This window comes from Tuber melanosporum, assembly GCF_000151645.1.
Source record: "Tuber melanosporum whole genome shotgun sequence assembly, scaffold_47, strain Mel28".
Taxonomy (NCBI): domain Eukaryota; kingdom Fungi; phylum Ascomycota; class Pezizomycetes; order Pezizales; family Tuberaceae; genus Tuber; species Tuber melanosporum.
This window is the reverse complement of record NW_003299092.1, coordinates 110,973-130,781: the sequence shown is the minus strand read 5'-3', so window position 1 is coordinate 130,781 and position 19,809 is coordinate 110,973. Positions and strand designations below refer to the sequence as shown.

General features: G+C 49.7%; 4 protein-coding genes; 1 reads left to right on the top strand and 3 right to left on the bottom strand.

Moving 5' to 3' along the window:
* The first annotated feature begins 339 nt into the window (after positions 1-339).
* On the top strand, positions 340-3,739 carry GSTUM_00008433001 (uncharacterized protein). XM_002840038.2 has 4 exons: positions 340-902; positions 1,284-1,567; positions 1,862-2,973; positions 3,116-3,739. Exons 1-4 carry the CDS (start codon positions 398-400, stop codon positions 3,693-3,695), a joined length of 2,481 nt encoding a protein of 826 aa, XP_002840084.1. The 5' UTR covers positions 340-397; the 3' UTR covers positions 3,696-3,739.
* A 5,470-nt stretch (positions 3,740-9,209) lies between these two features.
* GSTUM_00008431001 (uncharacterized protein) lies at positions 9,210-12,509 on the bottom strand. XM_002840037.2 has 5 exons: positions 12,398-12,509; positions 12,011-12,333; positions 11,835-11,943; positions 11,574-11,731; positions 9,210-11,491 (listed from the first exon to the last, which is right to left on the bottom strand). The coding sequence occupies exons 1-5, from the start codon at positions 12,447-12,449 to the stop codon at positions 9,764-9,766; spliced, it is 2,370 nt and encodes a 789-aa protein (XP_002840083.1). The 5' UTR covers positions 12,450-12,509; the 3' UTR covers positions 9,210-9,763.
* A 524-nt stretch (positions 12,510-13,033) lies between these two features.
* GSTUM_00008430001 (uncharacterized protein) lies at positions 13,034-16,675 on the bottom strand (the record flags this gene model as incomplete). XM_002840036.2 has 6 exons in its annotated part: positions 13,034-13,485; positions 13,591-13,679; positions 13,763-14,670; positions 14,741-14,906; positions 14,972-15,493; positions 15,797-16,675. 5 exons carry the CDS (start codon positions 16,673-16,675, stop codon positions 13,614-13,616), a joined length of 2,541 nt encoding a protein of 846 aa, XP_002840082.1. The 3' UTR covers positions 13,034-13,485; positions 13,591-13,613.
* Positions 16,676-18,965: 2,290 nt separating this feature from the next.
* GSTUM_00008429001 (uncharacterized protein) overlaps positions 18,966-19,809 on the bottom strand; it is a 1,903-nt gene continuing 1,059 nt past the window's right edge. Inside the window, exons 4-5 of the mRNA XM_002840035.2 lie at positions 19,578-19,754; positions 18,966-19,516 (exon numbers count right to left, since the gene is read on the bottom strand). Of these exons, the coding sequence (XP_002840081.1) occupies positions 19,483-19,516; positions 19,578-19,754 (211 nt within the window). The 3' untranslated portion in view covers positions 18,966-19,482.

The window sequence follows — 19,809 nt, the reverse complement described above, 5'->3', positions numbered from 1 at the left end:
CGCTTCTCCACGGGACGCTCCAGCTTCTAGCGATGATCACCACCACCACCATCGCCGCCATTGCAGTGGTGTCTCTGCGCAACAGCAGGGTATTGCATCCACTGCCGTGGCTGACCAAGATTACCTTCCCCTCCAGTCAATACCGAGTAGCTGGAACAAGAGTAGCCCATCCCCTGCCCCATCTTTCGGATATTCTTTCAGCAGTACCTCCAGTTCCAACTTTTCTTCTGAAACCGAATTCGGCGGCGCCCCAATTACTCCCGAGGACCTGGACGCCTTAACTGGTGGGAACAAACACCCGTCTTCTCCCCCCGAACACAACCAGAGCCCCCCGGACCAGGAGGATTGCGAGGAAGATTCTGACGGAGGCGTTGACGTGGATCTATTCGACTGCGATATGGAGTCCATTGAGGTTACCCGTTCGCCACTACCCTTGCCGCCAACGCTACATGTTCCGAATCCTATTGATGAAGACGAGGAGGACTTCTCGCCGAGCAACCTCGTTACCAGACCTCCATCTCCTGTTGGCGGAGGAGCCGCTTTCCTAGATTTCTTTTCTTCTTCTCCCTCGTCAACCGATCCATCCACCCATGAGGGCCCTTCGGATAATGGATCTGAAAACGCCAATGACGATGAAGCCCCGGACGACGACCCCGTCTTTCTAATGCAGCTGGACCCTCCGCTGGAGGAATTTGGCTCTGTGCAAGATCATTCGTCGCCGCCTGCCGCTATCTACTCTGACAGTTACGTACACTCCGGGGCTTTTGGCGTTCATGGGTCTATGATGGATCCGCTGTCCGAGATTCTGGTTACGAGGAGCTTCGAAGGACAGCAGGAGGGGTCCACAATGGAAGATGAAGCTTTGGAGTCGGAAGCTAGCCAAACTCCGGGCTGGAACGAGAGTATGCCATCTCAGTCTCCCCAGACTCCTCCAACAGCAGCAACGGCTGTACCTCCTTCGCCATTCGCCACTCATGTGACGGTGTCAAGAGAGTTTCCAGCGGCTGCTGGTGTTGGAGAAGTCTCCCCCGCATTACATTCACCACCTCCATCCCCTCGCCCCCCTATAGCTCATGATGGCTTTAACCCCTTCACAAACTACACACCCACACCTCCCCCCCTTTCCCCTTCACTCACCCCCTTTGCCATTGAATTCCCGCTCCATTTCTCCGCAACGTACCTGTCCCTTCCACCCGTCGTTCTGGACGGCGGGATATTCGCTGAAGATGAAGAAATTGAGGGCGTAACTGATCACACGTTTGAACAAAACCTGCCCCTTGAAGACATTGAAAACTACAACTACGATTTTGCAAAGTTTTGTCTTCACGCCTACTACCGGTATAGAATGAACCCGGCACGCTATCAGAAATTATCGGTAGCAGCCGCAGACGTCAAGAAACTGCCACGACCGAGAGAGATTACAAGACGGGATGTTGAGAGAGATGGTTGCGATATTCAGGCGATTCCTTGGCAGAAACTAGGGATCACGGTTGATGTTGCCAGGGGTGTTCGACGGAAGGAATATATCAACTATAGGAACGAGAAAGATGTTGAGCCAGAGCAACCGGTAAGTCGTTTGTCCTCTCTGCTCTCTTTCTCCCTTTCCTTTCCTTTCCTAGGCACTGCTTTTTTTCTTCTTCTTGATTTTACCGGGGGGGGGAGCTTCACTTGGCAAATGAGTTGCTTCCGGCAGACATCGGATGTAATGTTTCGGCTTGCAGATCTACGGATACTTTAATCGAACATCCTACTTCTGCATATAGCCCCCACAAGCCTGTCCCACATTGCATTCTGCCCTTATTTTTTTTTTTTGGGGGGGGGGTTTCATTCACGATACCGGTATGCTGATCGGGATTAATAGCCTAGTATACCGGCAAATCGCCAATTTTATAAATTTCGAAGGATGGACATGGAGCAGAAGCCCCGCCTGATACACTTCCAGCTGCGCAATCTACTAGGAGTGGTGTCCAGAAGCGATGTTTTCTACGCTGGTAATGCGAAGGTTCTCCGGACAAATCCGCTAACAGGATCGACGGTGACTACTATGGATCTATCGTACCCGGACTCCTGGAGCGGGAATCAAATCCGAATATCAACATTGAGTGCCTGTGCCGGTCAGTCTGGTGTAGTGATCGCAGGCTGCTTTCATGGGGAATATGCTATGAAACCGCTCTTTGCCCAGGCATCCGCGAAACCCATCACGGGGATTGTGACGAAGAATGAGAGTGGCATAACAAACCACGTTCAGATTGTCCGAAACAGACACAACAACACACCAAATGCCGTCTTCTCATCAAACGATTGCCACGTGCGTGTCCTTGACTGTGAGACTCTAGCTTTCAACACTCAACACGAATATGACTGGCCGGTGAACTGCAGCGTTACGAGCCCAGACTCGCGCTTGCGCGTCGTGGTAGGGGATCATACAGACGTGCTTATCTGCGACGCCGAGCGCGGGAGCACACAGTTTGTCCTCCCAGGACACAGAGACTACGGTTTCGCTGCGGCCTGGAGCGACGACGGGCACACTATTGCCACTGGGAACCAGGACGAAACGGTACGTATCTGGGATTCCAGAAAACTTAATGAGACTTTGAAGGTGCTCCCTGCGAAAATGGCCGGCGTGAGAGCCCTGCGCTTCTCCCCGCTCGGATACGGTGGCAAGAGAGTCCTTGCAATGGCTGAACCCGCCGACATTGTGCAGATCGTGGACGCAACGTCCTGGGACTCTATGCAACAATTGGAATTCTGGGGCGAGGTTGGAGGAATCGAGTTTGCGCCTACCGGGGAAGAATTTTTTATTGCTAACGCGGATAAGTCCGTTGGGGGCCTTATGGAGTTTGAGAGGTGTAAGGGGCGCGCTTACTATCAGGAGTACCCGGAAGGCAATAGTGGTAGGGAAGTGCTTTGCTGGGAGGATGCTATGGATGAGGAGGGGGATATGAATGGGCCCGGGAGGAGAGGCAGAGGGAGGTATTATGCTTCAAGGAAGTATCGGAGGTTGGGGTATGGGATGGGGGAGGGGGTGTTTGTTTGAGTTGATGCTCTTTCGATTTCTTCCATTTTTCCTACCCATCCATTGAGCCCTTTTTTCATTCTAGCGGTTCGTTACGAGTAACATAATATCTGACGGATGGAAAGCGGAGGAGGAGCACAGTAGCTGTTGCTTCATTCTCTCTATATCTCTGTCTGATTGTCTGTTCGTGTGCTTACCTTCCTCTTCCTTGCCTTACTTTTCCAAACACATACAGCCCCATTCCACTCACCTTGCCCCATTCTACACAGGCGCAATATGTAATAACCACCACCTCCCCCTCCTTCCTTTCCTTTCCCTTCCTTTCTTCTTTTTGCCTTCACCATCACCATCACCACCATCACCATCATCAATCAACACTAGGGGGCTATCTGATTTTATCATCATAACGTTTGTCGCGAGTCATGATTGTCTTTTTTCTTCTTTCATTACCCTTTTTTCTTGGCTTTTGTCCTCTCGTCTGTCCTGTCTACTTGTGCACGCTACGTTGCGCTACTCGTCATTGCGTGGGAAGTTGGCTTTTTGCTTGTCCTATTTTGGATTTTGGATTTTTTTTTTCGGAGGGTCGGCGTATTTGTTGCTAGGGTGGGTATGTCGGTATTATGTGAGGTACGGGAATGAACAAGATGATGAAGAGTTGCCAAGTGGGAAAGGGGGATAATGTGTTCTTTAAGGCTTGTCAGATGCTAGTGCTCGAGTGGTTTTCCTAGGGAAGGAGTGGTTGAGAGAGAAAGAAAGAAAGAAAGAAAGAAGAGATTGAATGTTAAGCTAGGTTGAGCACACATGATATTTATCATACCTGCTCCGACGCCAATTCCTTGCCCTAGATCCGCCAGACCTGCGGGAGAGAGGAGGGGGGGGGGATTCTGGCATGTGCGCTCACAGGATATAGATCCAGTTTACCGCGTCGTGCCCATTCAATTCGATCCCTCAATCGGTGTGCAGCTAGACTATCATTCTCATGAGCTACGGTACGACAATCCGCACCGGGCCATAGCGGCATTCGCCTCGCCCCGGCATCGTAGTGTGTAGTAGTCTACCTCTTGGGCAATTCAGCCCAGTGAGCTACATCAAACCTGATGCCTGAATTCAATTAAAAGGTGTGAAACGTAGATACCGAAGTTTACCCCGTGAAATCTCGTGAAATCTTGTGAAATCTTGTGAAATCTTACCTATAACCCACCTTCCCCACCAATAATAACTTTAGGGCACGTATTGCCACCATTGGTTTTTTCAATGTCAAAACGTGAGTCCCAACAAGGAACTACAGTACAACAATTGCAAGTTGGCGGTTTGGGCCAAGAGCGAAGTGGTGGTGGTGCGGTCTGTTTGGTCGCGGGTACAGTACAGCAAAATGGTGGGAATTGATGTTTCGATTTTAGGATACAGTACTGTACTTGTAGCAGGGGGGCACTTGCTTGAGGCGATCTTTTTTTATAGCAGACTACACTATATAGGCAACCCCCACACAACGGTCTTTAGACTTCCAAGCTAGCCTCGTTCACGGGTCCACTGGAGCACGGGGAGGAGGGAGAGAGAGCTGGGTTAAGGGATTTCCATCACTTACAGTACAGGGTGTGTGCAGAAGGGAATATCGGTCAGGACAATAATATTGTACACACTGTAAGTTACGTTACAAGTGCGAGTACGAGTACTGTATGACACATTGGAAAAGGGCTCGGTTTTTTCTTTTAAGCTCGTCATTGCAAAAAAATACCCGGCGTGCCCTTGATAATATAGTAGTAGATTCCGCGTACCGTATCATACAAAAATAAATGGGCAATCGCACCCATAATATACTATACCGTAGGCAGTCACCGCAGTTTTTTTGGAACCTGAATTCTAGAAATATTGGCATATAGACGAGATTTAATTTAATTTGCGAATTCTTCATCGAATATGATACTTGCCAAGAAATTTTTTTCTTCTTTTTTTCTCCTTTCCAGATTTGGTGAGTTGTTGGGTGGTTGGTGGTGGTGGGTGATTCGATGATGAAATGAAATGTTGTATAAATTCGTGCAGTAACTAATTGTCCGTCGGGGTGGTGGTGTTTGCTGTTTATATATTATTATACTGTATATATATTCGGGGGATATCGCAAAATGTTGCATGCATTATAATTATATAAAGCACGGTTGGGAAGTTTTTCTCACTCAACCTGGAAGAACCGGCGCTGGAAATTGGTCCATGCTGGGTAAGTTATGTTTGAGATATCAGTAACTGGACCAAAAACCACATATATATATCATAGCATTTCTCAGGCTTCGATATCAAGCCCTCATATAATATCCTAGATTTTATTATAGGCCCCAGCACGCACACACAAGTTTCCCATCTCAACGGTCGCGGCGACCGGCCTTTCCCAGACATTATACATTCACTCACTCACTCACTCACTCACTCGATGAAATTTCGAAGTCGACCCCTTATAACATCTCTCGTATCGCCGTCAGAACGGAACGATAACGTAACGCCATGAGCTGATATATACAAATTTCTTAGTCCAGCGCAGCCATCATTCCAGACAAGCCGGGACGCTGTAAGAGTGAGAAGTTGTGATGGGTATGCTGCGCAGTTCATCGCTAATACCCCTTCCCGCCGGGACACAGGTTAAGCGTGAGATGTTCGAACTCACTCCTCGCCGGGTCCCCGTGGGAAGCGGGGGTGGGGGGGTTAAGTGCGCTTATAAGATCACCCTATCGCTCGCTCATGCACAGGTTTAGTTTTTTTCCTTCTTTTTCTGATAGTGTAGACAGACTACCGTAGCCGTGATTATGGTATACCAACCCTACAACCCACCGCTCTTTTACCATCGGAATGTCATAATATTATCATAACTATCATACTCCGTTGGTTGTACACGCCGACGGGGGTCTATCGCCTTCACTATAACCGCACAGTACAGTACACCCAAACCTCCGGTCTCTCATTTTGATATGTCCGTCCCCTTGCAGTCGGAACCTATTGTCCATAGTACCATACGGTTTTCTGCATACATAATATTTACCGGGACTCGGTGTATCGTATTGGTTTGGTCGATATCTGCTTGGATAACTTTGTAGGTGGTACGTGCCAGCGGTATAACTATAGTAACTCTACTGGTGGGGTAGCGGAAGGGGTGTAGGTGGGAGTTTTGGTACTCGTAGATTGTATCTTGTGTTTATCATACTCTGGGGTATGTTTCTACGCGTGGTACCTACTACATACACGAGTGATACTCCGGGAGGTGGAAAGTCGGCTCGACGAACCATCCATCACCATCACCCGCCAACACAACGGAACAATACCACCAGCGTGTATCATACATCAACAGTATCACATACATGTAAATTCCTTAGCCCATCCTCTATCCCCCCAAAGCCTACACAACCAACCCAGACATAAGGCACGCATATAAAAACTAACAGAACCACAAGCCAAACCCATCCAAACCCCCCCCACCCCACTAACCAACCAACCAGCAGGTCAACACCGACGCAACCTAAACCAAATCATCCTCTTCCCCCTCTAAGTCCAAGCACCCAAAGCAGAAGCCACGCCCACAGCATTTATGCGCCTTCCCTGCTGTTCCCCCTTCCGCACTCTCCCTGTCAACAATAATCCCTTTCTCCCGGCGCAGGCCACCCCTTTCAATAGGACTACTTCCACCATTACTGAGTTCGTCACCGCCCCCCCCGCTGCCAAACTTCAAAAAGCTCCTCCCGGATAACTTTTGTCGTTTCCTAGCATCGGTGGTCCAGCCAATGGTAGCGCTGGCGGCTGATGAGCTACGCTTTCGTTTCGGTGGTGCCGGTGTCAAGAATGGCTGTGGCCTCGCCACCGTGGCAGTAGGGATAGACCGGGTAGTGGTAGTGTTGGTTGTAGTGGCAGGGGTGGTAGATGCCGAGCGCCCTTTCTTCTTGGCTTGGTGTTTGGTAGTGGTGGCGGCAGATGTGGGCTTGGGTTTAGGTGGGAGGGGGAGGGTGGGAGGTAGGCGCATCGCTGAGCTGTGGAATTTGGCGGGCGTGCCGTCAGGATGCACGTCGTTCCAGATCGGAGAGTAGAAGGGATCCGAAGCAGGGGGTGGGGGGGCCCACGGATTTGTATTTGAGATTGGAGTTCCCTGCGCGAGGGGGGTTTTAACGATAGCAGGTACTGATGGGGTGGAAACTTTTGCTTTCTCTTTTGCTTTTTGCTTGGGTGTTTTTGTGGTAGTGGTGGTGGCGGGCGCCGGGGTACTGGTGGTGATGATATCTGGTGATTCTTGCCTTTTAACTTCTGGTTGTTGTTGCTGCTGATTTCCTGTCGGTCTTGGAGTGCCCGCGATACTGGTGGTAGGTGATGGTAACCTCTTGACTTCGCCCTTATGTTTGATGTTCCGCGTTGGTGTAGCGGTCGCAATAGTCGTACTAGTAGTACCCGGCGTACGATCCAAAGACCCCAATCCTGGGCTCGCCCCCTCACCATTGCCCTCCCATCTCTGCTTCGGTGTAACCGATGCCTGTGCAGATGCCATCCTGGGACTAACCAAGCCGACAACCACAACTTTCTTCTTCCCCTTCCCCCACTTCGCTAACGGCTTTCCGCGCCCAGTGTGTGTCGGTGTATCAGCGTCGATATCCCCTTCTAATGAATCCACAACAGGCACAGGCATCGGTAAACAGGGTGATGACTCTGTAATTCCACCACCATCAGGGGCAAACCCACCCCTGAGCCTCAGCACCTCGTTCCATAATTCCATCCGCTTACTAAACGAAGCAATGCCTAACTACCTCATCCATCCACCTGTCAGTCTTCCAAGCTAAAAGAAACCAGAAGCAAAGAGGAGAAAAGTTTACAATCTCTTTCAAGTCGTCAAACCTCAACCTCCCGAGTAAATGCCCTCCCGTAACTCCAGCACCCACCACCCGCTTGCGCAAGTCCACCACTTCATCTAGCGAAAGTTCAATCAGCGCGCACATCCACTCTGAGACGTCTTCCGCAAGCCAATCCTTCGGATCCGGAGCCCTCACCCTCGATAACGGAAGAGGTAAAGGCAATGTCTCAGGAGGACTCGATCGCGGCGCCTTCGCTGGCGTAGAAAAAATACCCCCTACCCCACCGCCGCCGCCGCCGCCGCCGCCGCAGCTCCGACAAAAGCTATCATCAAGCTCATCCCTATCTTTACACTCTAAACATTCCTCATCAATCCACTCCCCCTCCTCCCCCTGCCCAGCCTCTAAACTCACAATTCCCTCCCAATCAAACCCCTCCCCACCACCACCACCACTCCGCAAACCCCTCAAATGCCCATTGTCAACAACAACCTCGCCAGTCAATGTATCAATCTCATCTGCCACGCCGTCAAAGTCCTGCGAGTAGCGCTCGAATATGCTTTCCCAGGCGTCCTTGAGGCGGGATTGACTAGCGAGGCGCTGGGTTGCTAGGTGTGCTTCTGCCGCCGTACGCTCCGCGGGAGTCAGTGGTGGGGGAGCAGGTGCTTTCATGCGGAGTTTGGGTTTGCGGGGGCGTGGCGGCGGTGGTGGTGGGGGAGAGTGTATTGGTGACATTTCTTTCTTCTTTCCAGGCGGCAGGTGGCTGGCTGGGTTTGCTTGTTTTGTGGTGGTGATGGTTTTTTGTTTGTTCACTTTTGGATAGTCAGGAGAGGTGAGCAAGATAAAAGTTGGTTGTGGAAGAGTTGGGAGCTGGGGGGCGGTGGTGGTGAGGCTTATGATGGAATTTTGTGCGACGCGTCGTTGTGGTTATTGTTTCTAGCTTGGTGTCTTCTTATCATATCCCTTGGCGAGCACAGGACATCCCTTGCCTACCCCTGCCAGAGCCCGGACCTGACTTAACGAGTCATGTCCGCTCACTCGGTAAAAGTTGGGAGATTTGTGCGAAATCACCTTTTAGGGCAGTCTATGATACCAATTGATAAGGACCGGAGCTTTCATCACAACTCACTTAGATTGATGTACCACGATAATGGTGTGATAAGAGTAATGCTCGAGTAAGAAGATGCAAGTATGGTAAAATAGCATCCAAATCTTCAGCCAATCCTCGAATCCCAGATTAGTAAGCCTCACTAAATAAGTGGTATTGGGGGGAGTTACTCGTATGATATGATAGAGCATTCCACAATCACACCAAACAGCTACAGCTTCAACCAGAATCCAACTAGACTCCAAACCTTCGAACATTCGACGACCAGATAAACCCGCTTAGAGAATCCCCCCCATCTATCATAATATTATCAAACAAACTTAACTAGCTAGCTAACACCCCCTCCCCCCAAACTCCCAAACTTAATAGACGAAGAAACAAACAAACGAGAATAAAAATAATAAAAGATCTTATAGTCAATGCGAGTAAAGTATGGAGACCACAATCGTTGGTGAGGAGAATGGGGGGGAAACCTAGACTTGATGATAATTAGGAAAATCGTGAGTGTGATATATACCCTTCTCTTGCACTGCCATACGTTATATCCTGTTCGCCCGTTCATCCAATTAACCAATTAATCAAGCAAGCAAGAAAAAAATCCCCAAAGAACCCAGGCACCATTCACACAGAAAAGTTGGTTTTTTCGCAAAGGAAAGAGGAAAGAGAAGAGGGATTTAGAGAGAAATGATAGGAAACCGAGAAACTAAAAATATCTAGCCTAACCTAACCTGCTATAAAGCATTCAAGAGATGAGATAAGAGAGAAATATAAAGGCGAGAAGAGAAAAATAAGGTAGAAGTCACTAGGGTATCAAAGTTAGCACACGACTCAACTATTCTCCCCACCCTCATCTTCCTCCATATTCCCCCTTTCATGCTTCCTCTGCTCTTTAAGCGCCTTAAGTTTCACTCCCATAAACTCCATGGCGTCGCCAAGGCCCGCAAGCATCCTATCGAGTTCATCCGTAACGCGCCGATCGTCGGCGTCCAAAGACATTACAGCCAGGTTCAGGGGTTCCATGGTCGGGAATTCAGTTGCGTCGACAAGGGTAGGTTGCATTTGCTCACTGCGGGGGATACCCGAGACGCCGATTCCCTGTATGGAGGAGAAGGAGTGCTGCGGGGTGTGCGACGGGTAAGTCGGGCGGGAAGGCGATGGTGGGAGTATTCCGTTTGAGACACCGTTCCCATTGTGGTGAGGATTGCCGGGTAGGTCAAGATTCAGATGGTTTGGCCTATTGGAATTGGCTTTGATCGGGGGTTTCTGAAGGCCTCTGCCTGTGATATCCTGTGAACGGGACTTACCGTGAGGTGGAGTCGAGTCTGCACTGCGGAGCTTTCCATGCGGCGAGCTGTTGATGATAGGAAGAGGAGGCGCACTAGTTCCCGGGCTACTCCCTTCGGCCGATTTCGGTGGGGGGTGACGAGATTTTAGCCCATTCTGCCCCATCAAGTTTTGCTGATAATTGCCGGGACGAGGAGGGGAAGACGGGGCGGATGCTGCCGTGGAAGGTCTCCTAGGAGAAGCATCGCGATTTTGACCATCGGGAGTCGGCGACGGAGTCGATAATCCGGTCGGGCGCAGAACCGATGCCCCAACAGAATCGGCCCTGTGAGGTCTCGTGCGAGCCATTGGTATACGGTCCGAAGAAGCCATCGGAACAAGTGGTGGAGGTGTTGGTGCAGAAGTTGGTGCGACTGGAGGTGCAGGTGGAGGAGGGGCAGCAGCGGCGGCGGCTGCTTTTGCCTGCGCTTGACGAATAATCTCTTCGTCCGAGGGCATATAAGGCATGATGATTTGGCCAATAGGGCTGTTAGACCTATTATCGTGAAGACGCATCCCGTTGCCGTCAAAGGAAGGTATTGATATCATGTTGTTTTCCGGGGTTCCGGAACGAGTACTTGAACCGCTCCTAAACTGCAAATCCGATGTTGGACCCAGCGCCCCATATCCTTTCTTTTGACCATTCTGCTGCTGTCTTTGTTGTTGCGCCTCCTCTTCGGGACTTCGGAAAAGTCGGGAAAGGCCCTCTCCAGCTCTCTGCCGGGCAGCATCAGAGATAGGTGGACTCATATGGTGGGGTCTCAGAGTGGAAACATTAGAAACCGAGCCAATTCCCTCTTGCATGAATTCTGCCACTCCCGAAAGTCTGGACTTTACTGTATCGAAGTCCCACCCGGGTTCACTGGTCAAAATAGCATTCAAGTGATCCATGTCGTTCTGTAGCGTAGCTTGCCACATAGAGTCTCGAACGCCGCCCCTACTCGCCCAATAATCATACCGAACAATAAGCTCCCTCATGGTGGAAGTAGGTAGTCTAGCAGCCTTCACTAGCTTGGAGCGTAAAAGCTCATCCACGGTAGCTCTCTCCTCCGGAACCTCATTCAAACACAAAGCCACAAACTCCCTCAACTGGTTCGACCAATTTCCGCCCTCAAGCCTCGGGGGTGGGAGCCTCGGTATCATGTCGACGACCCTATTTGGCGGAATATCGAATAATGGAGGGTTCTGCTTCGCCATCTCGATAATAGTAATGCCGAAGGACCAGATATCAATCTATAAGGTTAAAGCAGAGTGAGAAGAAAAGAATCGGCACCGAGACAAGAGCGAAGACAATCAATCAAGCAAGCAAACAAACCCTTGAATCATATAAACCACCCGATAGCGCTTCGGGAGCCATCCACTGCGGTGTTCCAACAAACGTATTCCTCTTCCCATTCTTCCCAGCGATCTGGGCGGACACACCAAAGTCACATAGCTGCACACGCCCATCCTGGCCAACAAGAATATTCGCCGCTAACTCACATAATCAGCAAACCACCTCTAGATCAACTCAATGGCAGAATTCACAGGTCACGGAGGAAATGAACGGCGCCAAAAGGGCGAGACTGAGACAAACCTTTGATATCCCTATGGATAATCCCATGCTTATGCAAATACCCCAATGCCGTCAGCGTCTCCCGGATGATAATATTGATATACTTCTCATCTATAGGACCTGCTTTCATCTAATTCCCACTCCACATCAGCACACCCCCTCCTGGACAAGGGCAAAAAAAGGGAAAAAAGACGAACTAAAGTGCGCACACTCCCTCCACTGCAAAAGTCCATGATGACCCACAACCTCGATCCAAGCAAATAGCTTCCATGGAACGCCGTAATATTTGGCGCATCCCCGGCCTTCAACTGACTCAACAATCCAATCTCCTTCTGTATATCCTTGATCTCGTCGTCGTGTTGGTCAAGGTCGAGGGACTTGACGGCAACAATCTGCTTCGTCTCGTTGTGCACACCTTTGAATACGCTGCCGAAACTGCCCTTGCCGACGAGCTCGAGGACAGTGTATGGGACTTCGAGCGGGACACCGAGCATTTCCTTGCGGACGGCTTTCTCAGAGTCTAGGCGGTTGTTAGTTATTGTAAACCGGGAGGGGGGGTTTGTGTGTGTGTTGGGGGGAAGCACTTTCTCGCACTCGAAGAGCTTTCTCGGGTGCTGAGATGGCTGACATTGCCATTTTTTGGTAGTGATTCTGGTAAACCGTAGATGAGAACCAGAAATGTAAAGTTAGAATGCGAGGACGAACGCGGGAATGGGTGAAAGAAATGAGGGGGGAGAAAGAATGGGTGGTGGTAGTGGAGCCCTCTACAAGTAACCACCCATAGAACTTGGTTGGTTGGTTGGTTTCAGGTTCAAAAGAAATTGGGGCTCCGCGGGTTATCATGCGCCAGATCAAAGCTAGTTCACACTTTGGAAATTCCTGGACGACGAAGAGTACGCTTCTTTGGGTATCGCTAGGAACACTAGAACACTCGAATGTTTACTTATGAAATACGGGATCAGCAGACAACAGGATGATGATATGATATTATGATACTGCATGTAGAGTAACTTATTTTATTTTCCCTTGCGTGTGTGGCTATCTGTCATAGTAACCCACCGCAACCAACATATCCTTTCAGGCCAATCTGAAGGCTTCAGTTTCTTCCCCGCTGAAACGTCGCACGTGTTTAACAGATTAGCTGTACGGAAACTCCCGAAGCTGTCTCATGGGATGGCCTGCAGAACGATATGATACCCACAGCCTATGATACAGGCATCCTTTTCAATCGATCAATCCCTCCTCCAACTCCCACCATGCACCAAATTTCTTTCTTCTTCCTCTTCGACTCCCGAATTCCGTCGCCAGGGTCAGGATAGAAGACAGAATGTCGAAGAAAAAAAGAAGAGAAAATAGAAGAGAGAAGAAAAGAAAAAGAAAAGAAAAACTACAATACAATACAAAAACCCCTCCAGAATCTCAAGCTATTGTTACAGATAAAGGTAGGAAAGGGGGGGAGCCCCCGGAGCTAGGAAAAGAGAGCAAAAGTATACCGAAAGGGAAAACCCGAAAAAGGAAAAATAAACCCCGAAATTACACGCAAGAATGAAGCCAATTGGTGACAAGGCGAAAAGGTGGTACCGGTAATACGATGAGAATAAGGAGAAGATAATGAAAGTATTTTGGGTATTTAGCTTTGGTTCTGGGCCGTTAGTGAACGTACTGTATACCCCTAGGGAAATGAGTAAGGCTATAAGTATTTTCTACTCGGCATCGTGGTGATAGATGTCCAAAAAACCCTCTAGTGCTGGATAGGGACGGACAGTTTGAATACTACCTTTTTTCTTGATTCCCCCCTCCCTAATAGCCTTCATCATCGGAGTCGATAAAGCCGTTGAGTTTTCGACTTCGCTTGATCTCGGCAATCTGTGAATTCCCCGGAGTCAGTGGGTCAATCATTATCCTCGAGCATGTGCGAGCAGGTAAACGGCCGGAGATCGAAATCCTACCTCCAACTCCGCCTGCCTCGCCAATAGTACCTCATCCTCACTCGGCACGCTCGGGTTCGCCTCCTTCCACTCTTTCCTAAACTTCACAGCCGCTTTATCCCACTCGGCAAGTTTTCTCTTAAACTCCGTGACACTTGCGGCATTGCTCCTCTTATTATTCTCCGTCTCATTCAGATACGGCCTTTTCTCGTCCTCCGGCGCATCTCTCCACATCTGGCCTAGAGCAGCTCGGACTTCATTCCTGGTAGCCTTCGCCTCGGGATTGTTGGTTGCCTTCCGCCGTGCCTCGTCACACTTAGCTTTACAGATGAACCAGTGGTCTTTCTGGTATAACAGGAACGGATTGGCTCCCGAGCGTCCTGGCTTTGTGGGTCGCTCGCCGAGTGCCTTGACGAGCGCTTGCTTCAATTGCTCCTCATAGACCTCTAGACGTGCAGATTTGAGTTCGCGAGCTTTCTCGATCACCGAGTCTTCTGCTTTGCGTTTGGACCCCGAGAGTGAGCTATACGAACCTTGAAACTTGGGCTTTGGTGGGATCAGGGGTGAGGGAACTTGTATTGGGCCTAGTATGGATCCCGCTATCTCGCTGGCAGCTTGAAGGCCACTGATGTATGCTCCGTGAACAGTGGCTGGATATGCCCGACATGAAGCCTCGCCAGCAAAGTAGAGAGAGTTTCCTACGGGCTTCGCCATGATGTCGTAATCATCGGCTGTGGCTTCAGATCCAACGAATGAATAGCTACCGCGAGAGTAGGGATCCTTCTGCCAACGGGTCACAATAGTCTCTGTGGGTAATGGGACAGGCTTGTCCGAGTACATCTTTGATAACGCAGTCGTCGCCTCATTAATCAATGTGTCATCAGATTCGAGCTCAGTCTGTGTGGCGGCATCCCCAGCCATCAAAGCCACTAGAAATAATGTACTTAGTAAGCTGTCAAGATCCGAGTGATAGTACGGGAGGGATGGGGTCTTATATACCTAGAGTAGGCTTCCCGCTGGCCTTTGTGCAGTTCCAGAACATGTAGAAACGCCCTCTATTAGATTCATAGCTCTCCTGTATTGTGGGATCACCGAGAGGATCCCTCAGAAGACCAACCATATCGTTTTCTACATCCCAGAAGGGCACATCATAGACGAGAATGACCTTTCCTACGCATCAGTATTGTGGGGCAAGTGAAAAACCCGAACAAATTGGATTAAATTATATACCTTGTTCAGCAGGCCATATCCTAATCGTTCAATGGCTCCGCTCTTCCACTCCGGGAGGGGTGGTTCAAATGTTACCGTCTCCGCCTTTAGCACCCCCAAGGGCACAGTGATAACCACTTTATCGGCGCTAAGAGTCTCCCCATTCTCGCATTGGATCCGCGCACCACCTTCTACTCCTTTACTGGAATTATACGAAATCTTTTTGACTACATGTCTAGTCCTAAGATCCAGCTTCCTGGGACTCAACCACAATCCTCTCGGAAGCTGCGTATAACCACCCAGCAACATAGCATGTGCCCCACTGAAATCATTCCCATCATCCTGATCCCAATGGCCGAGACTTAACAAATCGACATTGGCGGCATTAGCATACTCCAAGTTTGCGTAATGCCAATTGATTAATCGAAGGTCCCGCGGTGCGATATCAATAATGTCCTGATACTGCCGAAGCACGGAATCCATCGTCTTACCCAACGTCGGGTGCCGCGAATCCGAGCCATGGGGCTCCAAAATTATTGTCTCCTGTCCAGTGGTGCCGGGTTTGAGCTCCCATCCAAGTTTTCGCACCTGTTCCGCCCCAGGAATTCTGGCGCTTGAGCCTGTAGCCGTCGATGGCTTCCCGGTGAGTTTGTCGACGCTAGCTGAAAATGTATTGTCCTGACCAGATGAGATGGGGGTCGGTGGGCGTGGGTCACCCGCAGCCGCCACCTCAACTTTTGATATCATGTCTCCGCCCTCCCCAGTTGGGTCCTTGCCAGTGTCTATGAGTTCCCTATCTCCTTCCACTGTCCTCGGCTGCGGGCCTCTCTGCTTGAAGATGGATACTCGATCTAGAATGTCATTGTAAAGTCTCTCAACTAGCATATCTCGATCCTTTGGAGCCAAGGTTCCATCGGAATCGTACAGGGAAGAATTGTCCTTAAGGCTGTGATAATGCAATGCTAATTGGCCGCGGATCAAGACACCTAAGGGATTGCCGTTATCGAATCCAGTTATGACTTGCGCCCCCAAATCTGCAGTCGCCCGCTTTCCTTCCGGTAAATTCACTCCGGCCTGGCTTTTCAGTGGGTGCGAATATATTCTCCCACCTAGTCTCCCCCTCGCTTCCAGCACAATGACTTTGGGCATCCCCTCACCTGCGGGTAACCTGTCACCAAACTGCGTAAACAGGCCCTCTAGTTGCCTAGCACATCCCAGCCCTGACATGCCGGCCCCTATAACAACAATGGTTTTCCCGCGCTTCGCATTGCCCAGGTTCGCAGGTATAGTGCTCGGAACTTCCACGCACCCGAAATTGATATAACCACCCCTCACTAGAACCTCATATGCCACCTCAGCTACATCAAAAAACCGGTAATCCTTCGCACATCCTGCCGCTTCCTCTCTGGTAACGCTGACGAGTGGATTCCGTTGCCACAATCGTAAGATACCATTCCGTATGTGGATATACGTCGTGACCTGCAGGTGATTGATGTGGTCTTTCAGGAGAGAGTACTCATTCGGATGCAAGGCGTGTGGTGGGAGTCTGCTAGCAATTGCCGCTTGGACGCATTGCCTTGCGTACTCCTCCGCTGTCAGATCCTGCGGGATTGCTGTTTTGGGGCGGAAGTCGGCGCGGCCCTTGATCAACGTCCGGTCCGGCACCGTTCTTACTGTGGGGGTCGATGATGGCTTTGCGGACGCTGGCGCCGAATCAAGATCCATGGGGCTAGTAGTTTCAATATTCGACGATGGTGAGGATAAATTGGTGGACTCCGCCGAAGCGCCGTGACCCGGTACGGTGGGCCGTGGAAGAGCAGTTATAATCGGTCGTGGCTGCTGCTGCTGCTGTAGTTGCTGCTGGAGAAGTTGGTCCTGTGCCTGCTGTACCTGCTGGACTGCATGGAGCTGTTGAGCTTGGAGCTGACGTTGTTGCTCTTGCCGCTGGGCCTGCTCTTGAGCCTGAAGAGCCTGCCATTGTGCATGTTGGGCCATATCGGGAACCTGACCCAAATTTCCCTGCTGCTGAGCCTGAGATTGTTGTTGCTGTTGCTGTTGGACATGATTTTTTTGAGCTTGAATAACCTGCGACTGTGCATGGACACGCTGAACTATATCAGTAGGTTGACCCATGTTCCCCTGTTGTTGTTGTTCCAAAGTTCCCGGATTAACCTGTTGACCCCTCTGGAGCATGAGTTGTTGAGGGTGGCTATACTGTTGCATATGGTTGAACAATTGCTGGAACTCGACATTGACATTCCCTCCCAAAGATAAAGCCTGCTGCCATTGCTCCGCCGTAGGCCCCTGAGGGTAGCCGCCACCGGGCCCTTGCACATAACCCTGCTGTGAGTAGTACTGCTGCTGAGCTTGTTGCTGCTGCTGGGCCGGATCATTCAGGTAGAATAAAGGGTCTACCATACCATGCGCCGCAGCCGCCTGTTGAGCCGTAGTCTGGTGCGGACTATAAGAAGCTTGCTGTTGAGCTGCTTGGGCGTGGGCGGCGGTCGCAAGTGAATCCATACTTCCCATGTTCTCAAAGTAATTCGTATTCGCACCAGCGCCATTGGGGTCCAAGGAGGTGGCGCCGTGCGAACTATGGTCGTCCGGTACTGAATCAGCCATGATTTAGAGGAATTGGCTGAAGAAAACCTCTAGACCCCCCCCTCTCTTATCAGTAACAGGTTCGCTGGTGTCGGTGCCCTTCCCCGTGAACAGCCTTTTTTTCCGTGCGAGCTGGGGGATTTCGGTTGTTGCTTAGGGTCTGGATGAATTTGAGTTGGGTTTCCCACTTTCGCTGGACTAGCTCAAGGTGCCGGAATTTATTTTTCTAGTTGAAATTTTGGCTGACTACGGAGGAGGCAAGCACACGCGCGAACGCGAGAGGATTAAGGATGGGAAAATATGTATAAAAAATGAAAGGTATGGATGGAAAATGAGTAGGAGGAATATAAGCACCGATGGATACTTTTACAAAATTGAATTGGACTCTCTTTGGTTGTGACGATGGATAGGGTTATGCCTCTTGGTTCCTGAGGATTTCGGTTGCTTTTGACAAATTGATTGTTAGATCTCTAGCAGCAAGGATCTTGGCAAGCCGTTACCCGGAGCTTGATGGTCGTCAACTTCATCCAATCAGATCTGATTGATTAGGTTCATTCATAATCCCAATCATGCCTATCAGCCATCAAATGTCTGCGGCAGGGTATGCAACTTGCTTGACCTAGGGTTCGATCATTGATGTTGCAATCCTGCTGGACGTTTGCAAAGAAGGGAAAACAACATCACAAAAATGCTAATAATTATTATTACTATGTCGTGGGATTAGAAGTCAGTGCGGTAGTCTATCCTACAGATGCCTCTATCAAAAGCTAATTCAAACCAAATTTCTTCCTACATATCAGATTAGACTAAACCGCTCGCCCTCCACTCCACTCACCTGTATGATGCATCTCCCAACCTGAAGTTCAGCCCTATGGCAGCCCCCCTCACAATGAGGATTGCCTAGCCCAGATTTATGATACCATGGGAGATAAAAAAAGATTACTCTGGACCCTTGAATCTGATATGTACCGATACCAGAGAAAGATCGCGGGAGCACGTGGCTGCAGGGATGTAGAACCACGATGCAATCCATAATTCCCTGAATACATACCGGCATCACGATATGGTGTACAAAACGTGTTATCGGGGCAATTTCTTGATCGATACGATATTACAAACGAGTAATGACCGGATCCATCGATATTGCAATATTGTAAAATTGGTTGTTATTGAGGGTGCCGGCGTCTTGCCTGAACAAAACCATGGCTCGGCAGGAGGGAGGGGGTTGGTTTGTAAAACTTGACCGACTACCGGTAGTCTACCGGTATGCTATATAGTATTACAATAGTCTGCAGGATCGGCGGCTGGCAAGTGAGCGGCACGGTCGAGAATACTGGCATCATACCCTCTCCACGACAGCCATATTCATTGAGGGGGTATCACCAAACTTTATGATCCCCACCATATATCGAACTTAAATACGGTGGAAGTAAAATTTCGGGCGCAGAAAGTATCGGACCCAGGTGAAGTTACAAGTGACGGAGTAGCGGCAATCAATATACACAGGGGCAAAAAGAAAGAGAAAAAAAAAGAAGAAAAGAGTATGGATTCGGATCAATCTCGGCTTACAATATCACCACGATAGTTAAGAGGAGTGAGGAGGCCGGCGCGAGAATATAGAATAAAGGAAATCCACCGCATATAACTCAAAAGAGAAGAAAAAGGAGAGAAAATAAATGAGTTCGCTTATCCCACTTTACATCTCAACCCGTTTCGCAAGAGAAAGATAAAAACATCAAAGCCATGCCGAAACGAGTTGATGTTATAAACGTAGCTTCCAGGTTCACCATTGACACAAATGAAGATTAAAAGGAGTTTTCGTGATCGTCTTGTTGCATCCATTTTCGTTATTTCGTTGCCCAGATGCCACGAGCAGATGCATCAAAACTCCGCTTTGGCGATAGAGGGAAGGAGAGAAGCGACGTTTTTCTCTACTGAGCATTCGTCTGGAAGTTCTTGGGTCGCCTGGAAGAGGGGATATCAGTAAAGTAGGTAAATTGGAGAGGACGAGTGCGGTAGAGGTTACTTGAATAGTAGGATGTGCGGCTCCGGAGCATGAATCTCATAGTGCTGCCATCCCAAACTCTGAGTTATCCCAAGCCCTCTCCATTCCTCCTCGTGGAGAATTTTGAGAGTTCCCGTCTCGGTGTCGAAATAATCCTTGGGAATCTGTTTCAGCATTTGCTTTGGTAGCATAACATGCCTATAATCTCAGAGCTCTACAACTGCTCCCTTTGTCAATAGGCTCGGTGAACCTT